The 18,449-nt window shown below is 47.9% G+C and overlaps 7 protein-coding genes across 7 annotated transcripts, besides 33 other annotated features; all 7 read right to left on the bottom strand.

The window, feature by feature from the left end:
• Nucleotides 1-3,447, bottom strand: Tc00.1047053511653.69 (DNA repair protein, putative; the record flags this gene model as incomplete). Its single annotated transcript, XM_804174.1, has 1 exon — nt 1-3,447. A coding segment is annotated over one exon (3,447 nt), but the record flags the coding sequence as incomplete, so codon positions are not given.
• Nucleotides 1-18,449: a sequence feature (heterozygous, non-Esmeraldo-like haplotype).
• Nucleotides 3,526-3,578: a sequence feature (CT-rich).
• Tc00.1047053511653.60 (hypothetical protein, conserved) lies at nt 3,783-5,210 on the bottom strand (the record flags this gene model as incomplete). The annotated part of the gene is made up of 1 exon (XM_804173.1): nt 3,783-5,210. The coding sequence occupies one exon, from the start codon at nt 5,208-5,210 to the stop codon at nt 3,783-3,785; it is 1,428 nt and encodes a 475-aa protein (XP_809266.1).
• Nucleotides 5,343-5,402: a sequence feature (T-rich).
• On the bottom strand, nt 5,601-7,994 carry Tc00.1047053511653.50 (hypothetical protein, conserved; the record flags this gene model as incomplete). Its single annotated transcript, XM_804172.1, has 1 exon — nt 5,601-7,994. The coding sequence occupies one exon, from the start codon at nt 7,992-7,994 to the stop codon at nt 5,601-5,603; it is 2,394 nt and encodes a 797-aa protein (XP_809265.1).
• Nucleotides 8,060-8,096: a microsatellite.
• Nucleotides 8,388-9,173, bottom strand: Tc00.1047053511653.40 (hypothetical protein, conserved; the record flags this gene model as incomplete). The annotated part of the gene is made up of 1 exon (XM_804171.1): nt 8,388-9,173. The coding sequence occupies one exon, from the start codon at nt 9,171-9,173 to the stop codon at nt 8,388-8,390; it is 786 nt and encodes a 261-aa protein (XP_809264.1).
• Nucleotides 9,207-9,227: a microsatellite.
• Nucleotides 9,277-9,378: a sequence feature (CT-rich).
• Tc00.1047053511653.30 (hypothetical protein, conserved) lies at nt 9,537-10,865 on the bottom strand (the record flags this gene model as incomplete). The annotated part of the gene is made up of 1 exon (XM_804170.1): nt 9,537-10,865. The coding sequence occupies one exon, from the start codon at nt 10,863-10,865 to the stop codon at nt 9,537-9,539; it is 1,329 nt and encodes a 442-aa protein (XP_809263.1).
• Nucleotides 11,044-11,070: a microsatellite.
• Nucleotides 11,158-11,183: a sequence feature (T-rich).
• Nucleotides 11,184-11,204: a microsatellite.
• Nucleotides 11,205-11,281: a sequence feature (T-rich).
• Nucleotides 11,288-11,309: a microsatellite.
• Nucleotides 11,484-11,540: a sequence feature (A-rich).
• Nucleotides 11,712-11,763: a sequence feature (A-rich).
• Nucleotides 11,908-11,938: a microsatellite.
• Nucleotides 11,967-11,986: a microsatellite.
• Nucleotides 12,257-12,277: a microsatellite.
• Nucleotides 12,470-12,509: a sequence feature (T-rich).
• Nucleotides 12,525-12,550: a sequence feature (AT_rich).
• Nucleotides 12,563-12,610: a sequence feature (T-rich).
• Nucleotides 12,728-12,756: a microsatellite.
• Nucleotides 12,795-12,837: a microsatellite.
• Nucleotides 13,032-13,057: a microsatellite.
• Nucleotides 13,219-13,238: a microsatellite.
• Nucleotides 13,321-13,363: a sequence feature (T-rich).
• Nucleotides 13,436-13,494: a sequence feature (T-rich).
• Nucleotides 13,606-13,632: a microsatellite.
• Nucleotides 13,807-13,836: a microsatellite.
• Nucleotides 13,964-13,993: a microsatellite.
• Nucleotides 14,158-15,663, bottom strand: Tc00.1047053511653.20 (dual-specificity protein phosphatase, putative; the record flags this gene model as incomplete). The annotated part of the gene is made up of 1 exon (XM_804169.1): nt 14,158-15,663. One exon carries the CDS (start codon nt 15,661-15,663, stop codon nt 14,158-14,160), a length of 1,506 nt encoding a protein of 501 aa, XP_809262.1.
• Nucleotides 15,389-15,472: a microsatellite.
• Nucleotides 15,604-15,628: a microsatellite.
• Nucleotides 15,678-15,792: a sequence feature (A-rich).
• Nucleotides 15,881-15,916: a microsatellite.
• Nucleotides 16,188-16,236: a microsatellite.
• On the bottom strand, nt 16,248-18,449 carry Tc00.1047053511653.10 (delta-adaptin, putative; the record flags this gene model as incomplete). The annotated part of the gene is made up of 1 exon (XM_804168.1): nt 16,248-18,449. A coding segment is annotated over one exon (2,202 nt), but the record flags the coding sequence as incomplete, so codon positions are not given.

Raw genomic sequence — 18,449 nt, 5'->3', positions numbered from 1 at the left:
GGCGTTTTCCTCTCCCATGGCTTCCACGAGTGCAGACTCGTCAATAGTGGCAAGCCCCGCAAGTGAGCCACAAACTGCCATGACTCGTGCTGCATTGCCCGGTGTAATGCCCGGGAAACATGACAAGACACGGGCCGCAAGATGTGACGCCTCCTTCTCCATGGCGGAGTCGTGCGGATCGATGTTTCCACGTGTGAGTGATGGCGTGCTTGGATCCACCGCCTCCCGTGCACATGTGCGCTTCATCTCATGTATGATACCCGCCGACTGTGTTGGATCACGTGACCACAACACCTGCACCCGTGGAAAAGAAGCATAGAGACGTGCAATCCTTGCGAACAGTCCACCACCTTCAAAATGAGCCACAGGGCCTGAGACGTCGCTTGTGGCGGCAGGTGAGGGGGATGAAAAAGACAAGCGAAACGGTGCACTACGATCAAATTCAACAAGACACATTGGAAACTCGTAGCGTCGGGAAAGAGCTGCGAGCTGCGTGAAGATGCGACCTGAAAACAACGACTGGATAAAGTCCGGAGCACTCTTCCGTTCCAGCGCGTACAATGGAGACAAAACATAGTCGGCTGTCGCAAGCGTCAGAGGGACAAGTTCAATGCCGCGACGGTACAAAGCGTACGGCAACAGTGATCGCAACTCACGCTCGTCAAACACAACGAGCGGAGCCTCCAAAGCGGTTGTTGTCGTGGGAGCGGAGCCACTCACTGCGGACGTTTGCACTTCACGCAATTCATTCCCGCAAAGACCCGGCAGGCCCTGTTGTCTCCGACCCAAGTTTTTCTGAAGAATTAACCCCGAATCCAGGTTTTCCTGCACCGTGCGTAGCGTGTCCCTGTCTGCTAAAAGTGATCCTGTCAGTGTCGCCTTGGCATGTGCCAGCGCCTCAAAGGCCTCACGCTCCTCTTCCAAAACCCGATCCGTGACCGGCGATTCATGCAATTGCTCCACTAGCACCTGCACCCGCAATTGACGCAAACTTTGCGGCTCTAATGCGTCTTGGGTCATCTCCAACATGCGAAGGAAGCGGAGCTCCTGCTCCACCACAAGAATTCGTGTCGGTAACGCGAATGCATCATGAACCCCTTTCACCATCGAAATCAATTCGGATGCACATAGCAATGACCCGTTCACCACCGCCACACGTAGAGAAGGTGAAGGCAAGTTGCAATCGGAAGACGCCACAGACAAGAGAGCAATACCAGCACCCACAGAGTCCAGGCACAACAGAGTCCCGGGGTGCCTTCTCTCCCTTTGTTTTTCTTCATTTTGTTGTTTTTCTTCTTCCTCTGATGGCGGCGTAAGTGGAGCTTGACTCAGAAGTAATTGATGCAATGAAACACTCTCCGCTCCGCCACTCCCATCATTGCTGATGGCGGGGTTATGACTTAACCTACTGCTTTGAGAAAAAAGAAAACTTGGACCCTGCGAGAGGGTACGCGTCGGTGTCTTCTCTATACAAATGCCAACTCCTTTTTTCACGGCATTCCCAACCTCACTTCCAACATCTTCGTCATCATTATTATGATTCCCTGCAACCTCCTCATCCTCCTCATCCTCCTCCATAACTTCATCATTGTTTGCGAGAAACCAAGTGCGCAGGTTCACATGTGTTGTCTTCTCCGTCGCTGGGGCCTCTGCACGTCGGCGTATGTCAGCACCATGTCTCGCTTGGTAAGCCGCAACAAAACCGTTCAACTCAAATGTCTGGAAATCCTCTAGAGTGTGTGTGAGGCGGCATACATAGCGACGAAGCGCGCGCTCACCGAAAACAATCAGTAAAAACACGGGATTCGATGCATTCCCTGCAGTCCGTCCACGTTGTGTGTCTCGGCACCACCCTTGTATAACGCGGTTTGCAAACTCCATGCATGGATCCACCTCATCACTGCGCGGTAGGAGCAAACGCTGCGATGTCGCTGGCTCCACACATACGACATCCTCTTCTTCTCCCACCATCTCCACATCCTCCACAACAACATAATCTCGAACTTTATTCATGCAATCGCCGTTTCTGTGACTGTCGAAATCATTTCCCTTCTTCTTCCCAATACTCACTTCCACTTTACCGATGCGGTGAATCGCCAGCGTAACGATTGGACTAAAATGTTGTGACAACGTCCACGGTGCATCGGGCGGCTGACATGTGAATGCCCTTGCCGAAGTCACATCTCGTGTTTGGCGTGCCATGCGTGCTGTCAGTGCCGCTTCAAGAGCAAATAACCACGAAAACGGAGAGAGACGTCGGACTCCTCGCCGCAATCGACGAACGTCAAGGAGGCTTTCAACGAGTCGGCCGAACGGCCACCAGGGTCCATTTGCACGTAAGGCACAGTCCAAGTCGTCATCCAGAGTGAAATCCACAATATCCACAGCATCCTCCTCACGGATACACCCAAAAAGAATGACGGTAGGATCTGATGGCACCACCCATGGCTTTCGCACATAACGTGGTGGTTGTTTTTCCAACCGTTGCCGCCGCGATATGGGCTGCAGACGCGAGAATGGATCGTCCGCGTCAAGACTATTATTATTCACATTATTGATATTGCCACTTCTGTTGTCATTACTGCCGCTGCCGCTGCCGTCCAGTGTTCGACCCAAACGTGCCTCAAGAGCATGGAGCTCTCTAATGACCTCCTTTATGACCTGACAGAGCAGCCCGTCGATAGCGGTGATGCTGGACGACACGCCTACAGCAACACATTCCACGTTCAATGGCCGCCCCTTTGCAAGCTGCTCAAAATGCTGCATCACACTGAGACGAAAACGTGGAAACAGTTGTATTTCGTCCACGTGCACCTTTGTCAGAAACGGCTCCTGACCAATGCGCCTTCGCTGTATAAGATACCGTACAAAACACGGGTTATCTGAAATAAGAATAAAAGGTGGATGACGCCTACACGATAAGAGTTGCGTCGCACCACCACCTCGCAGAAGAATTTCCGCACAGAATGCGATGCTTGGCACAACCCTATCTGAGCGCATAGGGGTTCCGTACGGCAGCAACACAATGGCGATACCCACAAGTTCACGTGACAGACGTCTGTGTAGCAGATCCGCACACAACATGCGGCTGCTCAACACCACCACACCACCGGTTTGGTAATAAGTGCAGCGAGTGCGGGTGGAGGTGCCCTCCTCGGCCACGTGCACCTGCAGACGTTTTTCGTCTATATTCTTGAGGGAAGACGTGAGGGCTGCGGCCACCCGCGACAGCGTCCCGCTTTTTGTGCCATCGGGTAACACAACACAAGAGACGCAGGCATGGAGTGATGACAACCCCACAAGGGCGCGGCGGATGAGATGTGAAACGATGCCCTCAACGTCAAAGCCGCAACTTACGACGCATAATTGCGCGTTGATGTCCTCAATGCCCTGCCCCGTGCACCATCCTGCAATCTGACTCGTTATGGTGGGCAACATTCCCCTCATAATCCACCGAATGTCGTAAAGCAAGCACCAAGACAAAAAAAAAAAAGTAAAATGAAAACATTAGAGGGTCACACACACAGACAGGGAGAGAGAGAGAGAGAGGGAGAAAAAAAAAAAGAAAAGGAAAAAGACAAAAATCATTGATACATGAGTCCGCCATACACAGACAACTCTGTTGACAAATGCAAAATGGCGTTACGGCAAGCAAGCATGTACTGATACATAGTTTCATCCAATACATCCAAACAGCAGCCCCACGGCCGCACGCCACTGTGGCTCACATAATGTAGGTGCAAAAACAACAACAACAACAAACAATTATCATCCTGTTCCTTTTATAGCAGGTTTCTCGCACGCAGGATTACATATTCAAACTCGGCATAGTTCAAAAGTAAGTCTTCCTCCTGAACAGGTACTTTACGCAGCAGTTGTGGCTCCATACGGCCAACATGAATACACAAATCCCGCTGTACTTCACCGAGCTTCTGAAACGACAGGTTTTTTCCATAAGATTCCCAACTAAGAATTAAATATCGAACTTCTTTCCACGGCACAACACCGGAACACGATGGGTTAAGATCTCTGAACCACTGCAGTATAAGAGGATCGGCGTAAAGGGCCTCCTTTAACAAGGGCGCAATAAATACAATCTGTCGCCGTGTGATGGTAAGGGATCGATTAGGGTTTTGAGCCAAAATAATACGGTACTCTTCATCACCAAGACAGACGATAATGACGGCTGGTAACTGTTTGTGAAGTGCGACAGTCACCTTATCACGAACGCTACATTGCTCGGCATCCGACGCATCCAGGAGATGGATATCATTATGTAAAACACGCTCATCGATACCTCCATCGGATTCATACTCCAAGGTGTATGTGACATCATAATTTACAGCAAGAACACGGGCGATATGCAATGAAACATCCGAACAGAAACGTCGAGCCAATACCCGTGAACCAACACAGAGAGGAGAAATGGGATCATGTAGGGCCAGTTGTGGTGGCAATTGTAGGTCCTTCAAAGACCACAACTCCATTCCCTCTAGTAAATTAACAACATCTTCATTACTACTGCTACTCTCACCTGCCTCTGCATGACCCTGTCGGAAGGCATCCTTTTCTCCATCAAGGGGAAATGCCTTTTTAACCGCCTCTTTCCAACGTTTCGCAATGTCCATGAACGCTGCAATGCCTTCGGTTACGACTGGCGAATTGCTCACTTTGGCAATCAACTCAACGTCCTCTTTACGGACTCTCTGCCTATCTGGGCCGTACTGAATGAGTTGCAGCGGTGCACCACTACAATATGGACGTACCACAAACAATCCACTTGAAGCAACTCCAACAACCAATCCTCGGCTTGTATGTCGCCCTGTCACACCAAAGACCGAGGATGGGCTTTCCATTCCAAACGGCAACACGTCAAACATGTGGAAATATCGTTGCTGCAAAGGCCGTTTCGTGGCGTGACATTCGTAGTGCACATTGTCGTTTAGAACAGACTGAAACAGCGCATACGATCTGGGGCTGTTCTCGCCTATTGGCGTCACAGGAACACTGACGCCAGAGGCAATGGAGAAGCGTCGCGGTGTTGGATAGCTGGAATTTGTTTGTGAAGACGAATTTTGTTGGCTATTGCCGTATGCAAAGTAGGACTTGGGAGCGGCCGGATCACACAACAGCTCTTTTTCATCCACGCACCGTTCCACAATAACGGCATCCACAACCAGCCCTACATTTGTGACCACAGCCGCGTGCATGAGGGATCGTTTGTCTCTCGAGCAAGCAACTACTAAGAGGCGAATTAAAAGGAAAAAGTCTACACACAGAGACTCCGATGATGCGACACAACAAATGAGTGATCCTACATTTTTAAATTTGCGACAAAGTACAAACAAACAAACAAAAAACAATAAGAGGGCGTAAAAAAAAAAAAAAAACAACAGAAAAAACAGGTATAAGTACTTTTGGGCAAGAAAAGGAATAAAACACGATAAAGGTGGAAACAAGAATGAGTACAATCATTCATGTGAATAACAACACCAAATTACAGAAAAGAAGAACCGATATTTCTCGTTGACATTGTACGTAACGCGTCTCCTCCCTGTTTTATTTATTTATTTTTGAAACTTCTTCCACAAACGCGCTTTTTACTCCTTTCTCGGTTTTTCAGGCTGGGCGTGGCACTGCTGTTCCGGCTGTTCCTTGCCCATTGGCTGTGGAATGCATGCGGGCCGTGGTGTCTTCTCTTCCGTTAAATTCGGTACCACAGTCCCACGCTGCCGTGTAAGGTGAATCATCAGAACTGGAGGCGATTTCATCTGAAGCTCTCTACCGCAGGCATCGGCCTGTGTCGGTAAATAACGACGCGCAGCTTCACCGGATGGTAAGAGACGACTCGACGCAATTCGCTGTAAAGGCGTACGGGCATGAGAACCCCGTGGCGTCACATTCCGCGCGTTTGGTGGGGAAGTTTTCCGCATTAATGGAGTCTGTGAACATGACGGAGGGTTGTTTCCTCGAATCTTTGATTTCTTTTGCTCAGGGGGACGTGCTGTACGTGGAGAAGTTATCATCGACCTTGTTCCCACCTGAGAGGACGGAGGTGCACGAGCGCTAATAGGGACGCCACCGCTTGTCGTTGGAGTATGTACCGTTGGTTTCCGCGCAAAACGTGGACTGGTAATATTCGAAGTCATCCGCTGTAATCTAAAAGTGTCTGTTTTGAAGTTTATAGACATCCTCGTCCTCGGGTAATGTGCTGTGGTAGAATGATTACCGAAGGATGCAGCACCTACATGCCTTTCTGTGAGCGGTACTATTCCTCCAAAGGTCGATGAGACAGATGCAAACGGTCGCGGGGTGGTCACTCGTGCAGGAATACTCGATCCTGTCGTCGGACCCCGAGAAGCATGGAGCTTAAAATGCATCGGCGTATTGGAAATCATAATTTTGTCGGTGGTCGCTTTCGTCCGACGGTGTGAAGCTATCGGATACAAGGAATGAATACCATGATTGACAGGAGTGATAGAGTGATTCGCCATTATTGTTCTTGCTGTTGTGGCGTTGGTAACGGCTGTGGTTGCCACAGGTGTAGCAGCAGAGGGCTTCCCACCATTTGTTAAGTGTCGTCTTTGCGACATGGAGAGCGATGCATTCAACGATATCATGCCTAAATGAGGCGGAGGAGAACAGATGCCCTTCTTTTTGGTGCTCGACCCCCCTGTTACGGTCGTCCCGCCCATCTTTGAGGGACGCGGTGTGATAGGGTTTGGGGAGACAGTCCATGTGGAGATACGGGATTCTCGACAGGCGCCTAACTCCACAACCTCCACTTCCTTTTCCTTCATCTCAAAGACTTTGGACGTGTTATGCGGCCTCCCTCCAGTTTTTCGTTCGACGCCACTTGAATCTTGTTGCTGGGGCTGCGGAGAATGCTGTTCTTCTAGCAACAGCGCCGAGCCCCGGTCACCTAGAAATTGGGAAAAGGATGGAAACCGCGGTGGTGGACTGTCCGACCGCGAACCAGACACACTGGGCGTTGGTGATGGCTGCGTACCGTCGATACGAGGAATATCAACTCGGCCTCCAACTTTTTTGGTGGCGTCAATACGTAAAAATCTGTTTCCACTGCCCTCATCCATCGGCCTTCTCACTTCTGCTGACAATTCGTGTCTTTCGACGTGCGCCGTCACCGCGAATTTTGTTGGCGCTTGAAACTCCGCAAAGAAGTCTCCATCTTTTTTGTTGTTGCTGGTGGCGGAGGGAGTGGTGGTGGTGCTCAGTTTGTAATCCGACAGGGAGAAACGTTTGGGTGGAGAGTAAGAAGAAATGCCGTTGGGTGTCCGTGCACGATATCCTCGCACTTGCTGTTGTTGTTGTTCTTGCAGCGGAGAATAACGTTTGATGGCTGTCTTTGCACGTGCCATCCGTTGCGTCGGGTGCTGCCGCAGGGGCAGGCGACGAGGTGAGTGCTCGACTAACACGCGGCGCTGCGCTCCCGACGATCCCGTTGCAGCTCCCGCGCCATCAGACGCCTTCACAAGGAATAGCCGCCGCTTCGGCGTCTCGCACCGACTCGCGGTTTGCTTTGCAGGGGTCTCGCGTCGTGCCATGCACTGCAGTGCCGCGGCAGGAAAGAGAAACTTCACAATACGCGTTGAACGCGTGTCGCAAAACTCAAGAACACGCAGCAGCAGACCGACGCCGTGGTACGTCGTCTGGAAGAGCCAAATAAAACTTATAGGACGCACGCATGAAGTACACGCCCACATATCGGCGGCATGTGGCCGCGGCGTGCGACAATTCTGGCACACAGGGCACCCACACCGCCAGCATGTATACTTGAAGATCACAGCATTTAGCTTGACTTGAAAAACCCGTTTGCATCGGTGGCACCGGCGCGAACAAAACACATCCCCCGTCGCACCGGCGTCTTCTTGGGGAAAAAACGCTGCGGAAACCGGATTTGGTCCCGTGACCGGCACATCATTTTGCCTTGCATACGATTCACCAAATGTGTTCTTATTTTTGGGCCGCTGCATCACGTTAACACAAACGTATAAAACTAATCCTTGTGTCGGTTTGGGAAATCTCTCTCACTCTCCCGATATATATGTAATATATATATATATCTATCTATGTGTCTCCTTGACCTTCTAATAGAAATGTCAGCGGGGGGTCCTCAACACCCCAAATCTTTGCGCCTTTTCAATTTAACGTTGCGTGTGTATTAAACCGCAAGCACTTACCCAATACCAACAATACGGACAAACACACCAGAAATATGCCAAAAGAACAAAGAAGACAATAATAATAACAATAAAAGAAATTACATGTATGCATACGTATGAAAAGTACACGTTTCTTGTCTCACCCAATATGCTCTCTCAAGCCATGGAGGCATTGGCTCATTCCGCCAATTAATTCGTTCCTGGCTAAAACCAGTGACCCCACATCAGCGAGCGGCGACCAAAAGAACTACCAGGCACCACCGCAAGACGCTCCGCCAGACCCATCAAATAACTTTGAGGCGGCCTGTACGCGGGGAGTGGCGTCACCCGCTTGCTGCGCTTCGGTGCCTGCAATTTTGGTTCCCAACTTGTGTTGCTTGTGGAATTAAACTCCGCTAACGCCATGGCACGTGGAGCGTGGATGTAATATTTCTCCAGCTGCAACTCACTCGGTGGCCGGTTGGGTCTTACAAAGTGAAATAACGTAAAGGACGCACTCGCCTTATTTGTAACGACCTCCAATGACGCCAATGACGCATATGACGCAACAGGCAATTGTAGAGGTCCTTGAAGTGTGACGCTGTTGCATACAATTCGAAGATCATCCGATATCAACATCCGCACCGCCTGCACAGGAGCAACTAAACTTTCCAAGCGGCCGTAGTACTGCAGTGCCGTTGGGTCTAAAACGCGATTGGCGGTAAACCCCTCTGGAATAGAATCGCCATCCAACATGTAAAACATCCCAGGAAGCAGCCGTAGCCGATGCTCCGGTGGCATCTCCAAGTGTTTCTTACCAACAATGTGTGGCACGTGTGTGGAGGCAGCAAGCGTCATAATCTGCTCATAGTGTGGTGCAACATGCATGTGAAACTCCGGGGTTTCATGGTTGAGTATTTCCCACGGTAGTTTGTTGTACGATACCAAAGAAGGGTACTTTGTGTTGTAGCGAAAACGCTTCGCCAGGCAGAGTGCAGACCGACCAAACATGCTGCTTCCTTCTTATCGTCCGTCGCGTATGTGCACACACACACACACACACACCAGTACAGCTCGCCTTCAGCTGCGCTTTGGAAGCAAGAGGGCAAACTACAGACAGAGAGAGAGATAGAGAGAGGAAAAAAAAAAAAGGGTGGAGAGAGAAATAAATAAATACATATTGGCAGAAAACCAAAGAAAGTGAGAAAAAAAAAGAATGTTTTGAAAGAGTCCACGTATACCTGTTTACATTCTATTACATACACAGACATACAGACGGATAGAAAAATGAGGCAGATATCTGCACCAATAAAATGAGAGAAGTACGAAAAAAAAACAACAACAAAAACAAACAAACTTGAAAGATGAAGCGCTTCACTTTGCCACGGTTGTGTGTACTCGACCACTGCCGCTGCCTTCGCCTCCACTACTGTCACTTCTCACACCCCACTCATGCCGCGAAATAAAGTGAAGAACATGTTCATGCCGCTTCAGTAACTCTCTTTGCTGAACCAAATTGAGGTGCATTGCATTCTTTTCGTCCTCCAGAGCCCTCACCTTCTGCTCGAGCTCATCGATATGGACGGCCTGCCGGTTCCGCTCCGCCAACAATATGGCATTCTGCGCCTCCAACTGCTCCACACGTGCTGACGGTGACGGTGTGCGAGGTGCGGCAATTTCTCGTGACCTCAATTCACTCATTAGTTGCAGATTTTCCTCTGCGATGGCAACTGCCTCCTGCTTGAGAGTATCTCGCTCTACCTTCAGCTCCGCAACACGTCGCCGAAGAAACTCTTCCTGATCATGGGAGAAATGCCGTTCCGTGGAGGTTTGCAGATCCGATACATCAGGGTCTAATAAACGCCGCCCATTGGCGCCCCTTAAAACGACATCTACTAGACGGTTAGACACTTGTGTGCACAACGACCGCATCGCGTGGGCCTCCTGGCGCGGCTCAACACTATACTCTTCCAATTCATTCAGAAGATTCATAAGTTTCGTTAATTTTCCATTCGCCCCTTCGTCGATGAAGAAGCAACGTTTCAATAGGAACTTAAGCCACCTCAGCGATCTCTGCGCAATGTACTTCGTCGTCTTCGTTGAGGTTTCTTTTCTTGTGGCGGCATCGGTGGCTGCGCTTGGGACTCCGTCGCCGCCATCCCGGTGGACGACGGCATCGCGGAGACTGTCGCTGCCACTCACCGCGCGGGTGGTTTGCGTCTCCGTCTGCCGCGTGCGGTGAAGTGCCTCCAGCTGCGTTCTCAGAGCCTCCACAGCACCGCGGAGATGCAAGAGCTCCTCGTCCCTCTGCCGCAGCTCCCTTTCACGGGCACGAAGAGAAATTTCCATCTGCGTCAACTTTCCCTGCAGTTCCCCCTGCACGTCGACTCGCTCCTCGACGGTCACCTCCAGGAGTCTGTTAAGGTGCTCTACTTCATCTAATATCGCCCGGTACTTTTCATGCGCCGAGACGCGTGACACGCACACGCCGCCAATTGCTCTCTCTGACGGGGGTGCCGCCAGCGTATCCTCACGGATTAATCGAATCACCTCGTCGCACTCATCGTGAAACGTCCGCCGCGTTGCCGTGGACGAGGTTCTCACGGAATTCCGTGAGGGTAACGGGGGCGGTGGCGTGTACGTTGGGTAGCTTTTTGCCGACGATGGCGTGGCATGCAGAAAGTTGTCCGTCTCTGTCGTCATCCTCACCGTCACACACACCACCAACCCTTCTCCAGCGGCAGGATTGTAGATATATAAATATGTGTGTATAAGTGGGTGTATTGTGTGCAAAGAATGGTCCTATTTTCAGTACGCCCCTCTCCACCCCCTCCCCTCCTCCTCCTCTCGGTGGAGGTCCCGCTACAACACAGCCAAAAGCAAAAAAAAAAAAAAAAAAAAAAGAAAAGGAAGGCTGCATACATAAAGGCAGGATGTAAACAGATGGCATGCAGACATGCATCCACACACGCACACACGTATAAGAATGCTCACGAACAATAAAGAAAACAACAACGACAAAATAATAATAATAATAATAATCAAAAGCAACAATAAAACGGAATAAACCAATAAAAAACTAACAAAATAAAGAGTGAAGGTGAAAAAACAAAAACAAACCAACCAAAAAAAAAAAAAAAAAAAAAACGGCGTATGTGTTTTCGTTCATCAGCCACAGGAATTATTATTGTGCGGCAAGAAGAAAAAGAAGAAAAAGAAATAAACGGGAGCGTTAAGGGTAAAACAAAAAAGAAAAAATATATATTTTTTCTTGAAATTTTACCCTTAGCCCTTATCTTTTGTATTCACTTCAGTTAAGAGTTTTTTTTTTTCTTTTTTCCTTTTTTCTACTCCTCCTCCTTTTGTTTTGTTTTGTTTCCCACCCACCCGTTCACAGTCTTCCCTCCGTCTCCTTTTGAATAAATAATAGCGGCAACTTCCTTTCTTTCGTACTCCCCCCCTTCCCTCCCCCCCATAATTATGCCTCCAACACACACACACAGAGAGAGAGAGCGAGAGGGCGAAAGACGGATATGTGAAACATCGTCCTTTTTTTCCTTCTTCGTCTTTCCTTTTTTTTTTTTTTTTATTATTTATTATTAAATCATCATCGATTTCCCTTTTTTAAAAAATTTCCGCAGTTGAGTTCATTTGTCTCCTCCAGTCAAGATTGCACCCAATTCACCCCCACACATGCACATGCACATGTGTATATATATATATATATTACAAGGGGGGCAGCAGAAGAGAGAGAGGGAGGGAGGGAGAGAGAGAGAAAAATATATTGAGTAAATCAAAATATTTATAATAATAATAATAATAATCCCATCACTTTTCACACGCTCACAGATGCATGGTGGATAAAAGTAAAGCCCTACATGCAGGGGATATCTTCCATTCGAAGAGGATACATACATGAATGGATATATATATGTATTATTATCTCACACAAATCCTCTTTCTCCGTATTATTTTACCCATTCACCCCCTCCACCCCCCAAAAAGTACTCGCAGTAAGGGAGAGCGAGAGAGACAGGAAGGCAAAGAAACGGGTCACACATACACACACACAAAAAAAAAAAAAATGGGTACAAAACAACAACAACAACAACAACGGTGATGGTGATGATAGCAGCGGCACATCTTCTTCACGTTCCCTCTACCGTGGGTGCGCCCCACCCCTCGGTTGAAGGAGGCGACAGCCACAACCCCCCACGCAGAGGGACAGAAGTGGGGACGGGAAGAGGAGACAGACAGAGAGACATACAGACAGGGGAGAGGCGCCATGGAATAGTTGCACGCAACAGAAATAAAAAAGGACAAAGAAGAAAAAAAAAAAAAAAAGAAGAGGACGGCACAAACATAATATAAATATATATATAATATAACCAACAGACCAGTAAAAATAAAAATAACAATAGAAACAAAGGGAAAAACAAAAACAAAAAAAGAGGAATGGGGCCCATCGTTCACAGTGACGGCAATAGGAAAAGGAAATGAAAACAACATGTCAACCACCATTTGATAGGAGAAAAACGTACATAAATAAATACAGAGAGAGATATAAAAAAAAAAAAAAAAAAAAAAAAAGAAAGATGGATAAAACAGAGAGAAAGAGACATGCACATCCTCAAAATAAAAATAAAAATAAAAATAAAATAAAAATAAAATAAAACACACGTAATTCAACCCAAAATAACGGCATGATCACAAAAGTGACAGGCAACAAGAAGCAGAAAAAGTCCAATCGATAACCCAAATCAAATCAAATCAAAAAAAAAAACAACAACAACAAAATTCGGTGCAAGGGATACACGCACACATCCACGTACATAACAAGAGACAAAATAAATAACACACACAAACATTAAAAAAAAAAAAAAAAAGAAAAAAAAGGGGTTTCATCATAACTTTTCTGCAGGCATGCCACAATTGATACAATTACATTACATTATACACACACACATGTAAATAGATACATACATACACGTACAGAGAGACAAGCATTTTTCCGACTCATTAACACACACGCAGTCTTTGAGTAAATAAACCACAACCCCCCCCCCCCCCCCCCCCTGACTACCCCCACACATTCACACACACACACACGCACATCCCCCACTCCAACAGCACCACGACGACAAATACACGTGACCATAAAAACAAAAGAAAAAAAAACAAAAACAAAAACAAAAACAAAATGGACGAATTAAAATGGAAAACGGGTAAAAACAAAAAACAAAACAACAAGCAGCTATGAAACAAACAACAACAAAAAAAAAAAAACGTGAAAAAAAAAAAAAAATGGAAATCAAAAAGAAAAAAAAAAGAATATCATAACGAATGCTTCAATGTAAATAATATTCAAGGAATAAATCGCCAAGAATTCACTGTGCTTGTGTGTGTATACGTGTATGCTTAGAAGTGTGTGTGTGTGGGGGCAATACATATATATATATATATATATATAAGAAGGGGCAAGGGGTTTGTTATTATTTTCCTTTAATACTCTCCCTGCGTGTTTCTCCCCGTATTTTTTAATCTATAACATTTATAATGTAAATGAGCATATTATATTTGCCAATACATATGTACTTTACGTATTGAAAGGGGTGTAGATGCTTCTAAAAATAAACACGTAATTACACACACAAACACACACACACACACATACTTATACATATATATAATATAAGTATGTGACTAAGTACCTACAAAAGTCAAAATTTATCCATCGATTTGTTTTCATTCCCAATTCGCCGCCGTCCCTCATTGTTTTTACTATTATTCTTCTTAAAAACTATATATATATATATATATATATATATATAGTTTATTTCCTTTGGTGTATTTTTTTTTGCCTCTTCTCCACCCCCTTTTTTTCCCCTTTAATTTTCTGCGAGTTGCGCTCCGCTCCCTTTTTTTTGTTTTTCTTTTTTCGGCTTTTGTTGTTTCCTTTGCTTTTTGCCGGTCGTTGCTTTTTGAGCTCAATAGTTTATGTCCCTGCGTCGTTTTTTTCCGCGTTTCCCTTCGGCGTGTCCTCCTCCCCCTGAGAAGACTTCTTGCTTCGGGTGTTGTCACCATCATCGCAATGGGCGTGTGCTGTTCTCGACAGTCTTATCAGTTTGCTGGGGATCGTGAGCCGCAACTCTTTACCATCCACGACACCGAGCACATTGAAGAGCTCAGGCCGTCGCATGTATAACAGTTTGGCCAGCCGCACACACTCCGCCGCGGAGAAGAAAACGAGGCACAACGTATTGCCATCGGCATCGTTACCGCAAGTTTTGACAGAGATGCTGCTGCTGCTGTTGCCGTCCCTCCTGCCTGAAAGCCCGAAGGAGGCGGGAGGGTCATTGTCGTCGTTGCCGCGCTTGCCCTGGTCAACGCCGTTGGTATTGGGAACGGCGATGTTACGGTTTTGGTTCGGTCGGGAGGAATGCATCATCACCTCTTGCACACAACCAACATGATCCTCAAAGAACTTGTGAACAAACGACGACGCCGTATCTCGTGGAAGGTTACGCACAGCAAGACCGAGTGAACTACAGCGTCGCGTTCGCTCCTCCACGTCCATCGACTCCTGATACGCCCGAAGCGCGTCAATAAAACCCAAATTTGGTTCCACGCGAGGCCGCCGGCGTGTGACGTATTGCAGCGCCTCTGCTACTGTCCAGCCGTTGCGGTAGATCAGATAGGCGAGCACAATGGTGACGGAGCGGCTCTTCCCGCGTTGGCAGTGTACCAGAGCGCGGGGACAAACACTCGCGCCACGTTGCTTCGCATCATAGTACGCTTTACGGACTTGCTCAAGGAGTACGTGGGTTGGGCGAAAAAACTGCTGAATGTTTGCCTCGGTGGTGTCATCCACCGCAAATGGATGAATAACAATGCTGCGATCAACAGACCAATATTCCTCACGCGATACATTAAGAATAGTTACAATATTCTCTCGACGCAAAAATTCCGCATTTGTGGCATCACGCACACCCCCAATGTAAAGAAAGTCAAGAATTTTTGTCGGTGGCTCACGGCCACACGTCGAAAATGAAGAGATTTTTCCCAAAGAAGAATAAGGTGGTACAGTAGTGCAACTACTCAACAAACTGGATGAGCTACCGTGCGTGGATGGGCATTGTTGTTGTTCTTTTTGTGCTGGTGTTGGTGGTTGACTACTGTGCGGTGCACGGATACACCCTCTCGGGGTGCCGTCACCGCCATTCTTCCTATTACTGTTCCTACTAATACTATGACTGTTGCTATTCCTATTACTCCTGGTGTTGTTGTCGTTGGTGCTGCTGCTGCTTCTGTCAAGGCGGCAGAGATCGACAACGTTCTTGTCGGAGAAGCGGTGATGTCGGCGGTTGTGTTTCAACCTCCCGCTGCCACGTACGCCGTTCGAATGATACCCACCGCGCGCAAAGGCAGGTGGTGGTGGTAACGGCGATGGCGGCGGCGGCGGCGGCAAATCGGAGGCCGCAGTGAAGGGTTGTGCGTTCATTCCTCCTCGCGGCGTTCTCTCTCTGTTTTTCCTTTTTTTTCCCCCTTTTCCTTCTTCTACCTCTTTCCACCTCCTTTCCCTTTTTTTGTTTTTTAAAATTTATTTATTTTTCTTGTTTCGCTTTTCCTTGCCTCTTGTCCGGCCGCCTATCCCGCACTCTGTCGTTCGCCGGCGTCGGCCGGTGATGGGGGAGAAGGGGATCGGTGATTGCAGGCTGAAAAAGAAAAAAAAAGAAGAAAAAAAAAAAAAGAAAGACAGCGTGCATACATTTTTATTTATTGCAATCATACACTTGTTTTTCTCGCTATCGTGTGTACAGAGGTACGCACAGCACAGAGGTGAGTCGTATCAACAACGCCGATAGCAACAGGGCGGTGGCCCTTCATGTACCCCAGTGCATTCGTAATTACAGCTGTGAGGCGTGAAAAGTCAAGTAAAAATGGCAGACAAACAGACAAAAAAAACAAGACAAAAAAAAAAAGATTTCACGGTCCTTGTACTAACGCCACACAAACAACAACAAGATAATAATAATAATAATAATAGTAATAATAATAATAATAATAATAATAAAGCCACATACGTCAAAAAGCCTCCTGTATCATGAGTGAGGCGATTTCTTGTACCAGCGATTCCGCCAAACAGCTCTGATGGGCCTTCACCATGATAGTTATACCCTTCTTGTCCCCCTCCACCGTGTCCTTGCGCAGAAGTACAGCAACGTGTGCCTTCTCTGCCGTCGACTTCCGCGCATGCAACACACCGTAAAATGATGCGACATCCTTAAATATTTCAACCGGTTTCAGCCGTAGTTTCTGTTGTATCAGCGGCATTGCAAGTGGCACATGCGTCAAATTGACGTCAACAAATCCAGATACCATTGGTGCCGCCAACAGAAACTTCCCAAGGATGGTCTGACTGAATTCTGCAGGCGGAACGTCCTTCGGTATCTTCGAGAAATAAGGATAAAAGAGAGGCAACTGTAACGTTGTGGCTGCCGGTTTCTTGCCTCGCGTGTACGCAAGAATAAACGTGAGGGGCTTGACAAGCGAGGATGGAAGCTGCGAAATAAATCGAATACCGATTTTCCTGCACACAGACTTTGAGCCCTTGATACGTTCAGCGAGACACACACCTGTGACGCCGCTCCCACCATTCCCCTTTTCTTCTTCTTCCTTCTCCTCCCCCTCTTTTTTCTGCTGCTGCTGTTGATTTGAATCATCTATATTTTCCCTCTTTTTTTTTTTATCATCATTCTTATGAACATTGTTTGAATTGCTGTTGTTTGTGTCACTGAAGTCAAGTGACTCCAACTGTACACTTTGCTCTGTAAAATTGTCTTCATCGTATTTAATGCAAAGCTGGACGTCATATGCGCTGCTGCTACTTGCCAGATTTGACACTTCCACTTCGAGAGTTAGCAATGTGCACTCCTTATGCACATGGCATGATACCACATTCGCCGTAACACGAAGGTGCCGTTCTTCTAGTAGCACAACGGGGTCAAACACGGCCGCTTCTGCTGCTGCTTCCGCTGCCCGTGCTTCCTCCTTTCCACTTCCCACAGAAGCACGGAGCTGCAATGATTGTGTGTATGGGATTGGCTCTGGGAGCTTTTCATCCGCTGTAAGGGCCCGCGTGACGTCAACATTGCGGAACTTTTTCGTAGCCTCATCTTCCTCCACTTCTTCATTGCGTCGTCGTGCGGGGTTCGCCGCGACATAATTAGACGGCCGTAAAAGTTCACGGTTAATGGAATGTGTCTTGCGTGGCACATGGAGACCGGCGCCATGAAGGTGCAGGGAGGCCGCTGTAACCTTCTCCAGTCGGACATCAACGGGCAACTCCTCTCGCGTGAGCGTCGTGTCTTTGATGTAAAATGCTGCCACCTCTCCACGCCGCTCCTCTTCCTTCCGTCGCTGAAGTTCCACCGCGTCGCCACCCAAAAAGTCAAACTCGTCTTCGTCACCGTCCATGTTCTCATCATCGTCGCTATCGGATGGCTGCAGTAACGGGGGGAGGTGCGTGCAGAATGTTTCGCCGAGATCAAGATCATCCGGCGGTTTCACCGCATCCTGCGCTCCCACGGCGACAGACAACAACTCCTCCACGTAGAAGGTTGGGCCAATATCTGGGTTCGTGTCGACATGGTAAAAGACCAAATGGGCCCGTTCCTGCACGTCTGGGTAAATGCTGTGACGAAAGAGCTCTAGGCCAGAGTACTTCTCCTTCCCCTTGTCATTATCTCCGACGTCCTTTTCCTTTTCAGAATCCTGTTGCGGGAGAATGACCGCCCGTAATTCGGCATCTGTCACTGGATCGTCTGGTAGTTTTAACTCCTCCTCACCATGTGACAAAGTTACATGTCGTGGACAAGGCTGATGCACAAACGCTGCTATTTTCCCCACTGCAGCAACACACGCCACCTGCGCCTCGGGGTGCATCGCGGCAATGCGATCACTCAAAAGTCGTTCGCATGTGAGACGTTTATCCAGCAGCCAGTAGGGATACTCACCGCAGAGAAAAGCCGCCGCTTTAATTATCTGCCACTGAGTTGAGCGTGTAGCGTCACAGTTGAGCAGCGTTGAATTACACAGCAGTTCACTTACTGCTTGAACACCAAACTGCCGCACCGCATTCACACGCGTCAGTACCGTTACCAACTCTCGCTGCACAAGAGCACCATGTTGATAGGCGGTGAGATTCACGAGACTGATGTCCAGTAGTATACTAAAGTACCACTCAAAGTCTTGCAACAGGGTATAGTCATCGGTCTGGGCAACTTC

This window comes from Trypanosoma cruzi, genomic scaffold (assembly GCF_000209065.1).
Source record: "Trypanosoma cruzi strain CL Brener 1047053517151 genomic scaffold, whole genome shotgun sequence".
In the NCBI taxonomy this organism is placed as follows: Eukaryota; Euglenozoa; class Kinetoplastea; order Trypanosomatida; family Trypanosomatidae; genus Trypanosoma; species Trypanosoma cruzi.
Note: the sequence above shows the minus strand (reverse complement) of the source record. Positions and strands in the feature narration are given on the sequence as shown.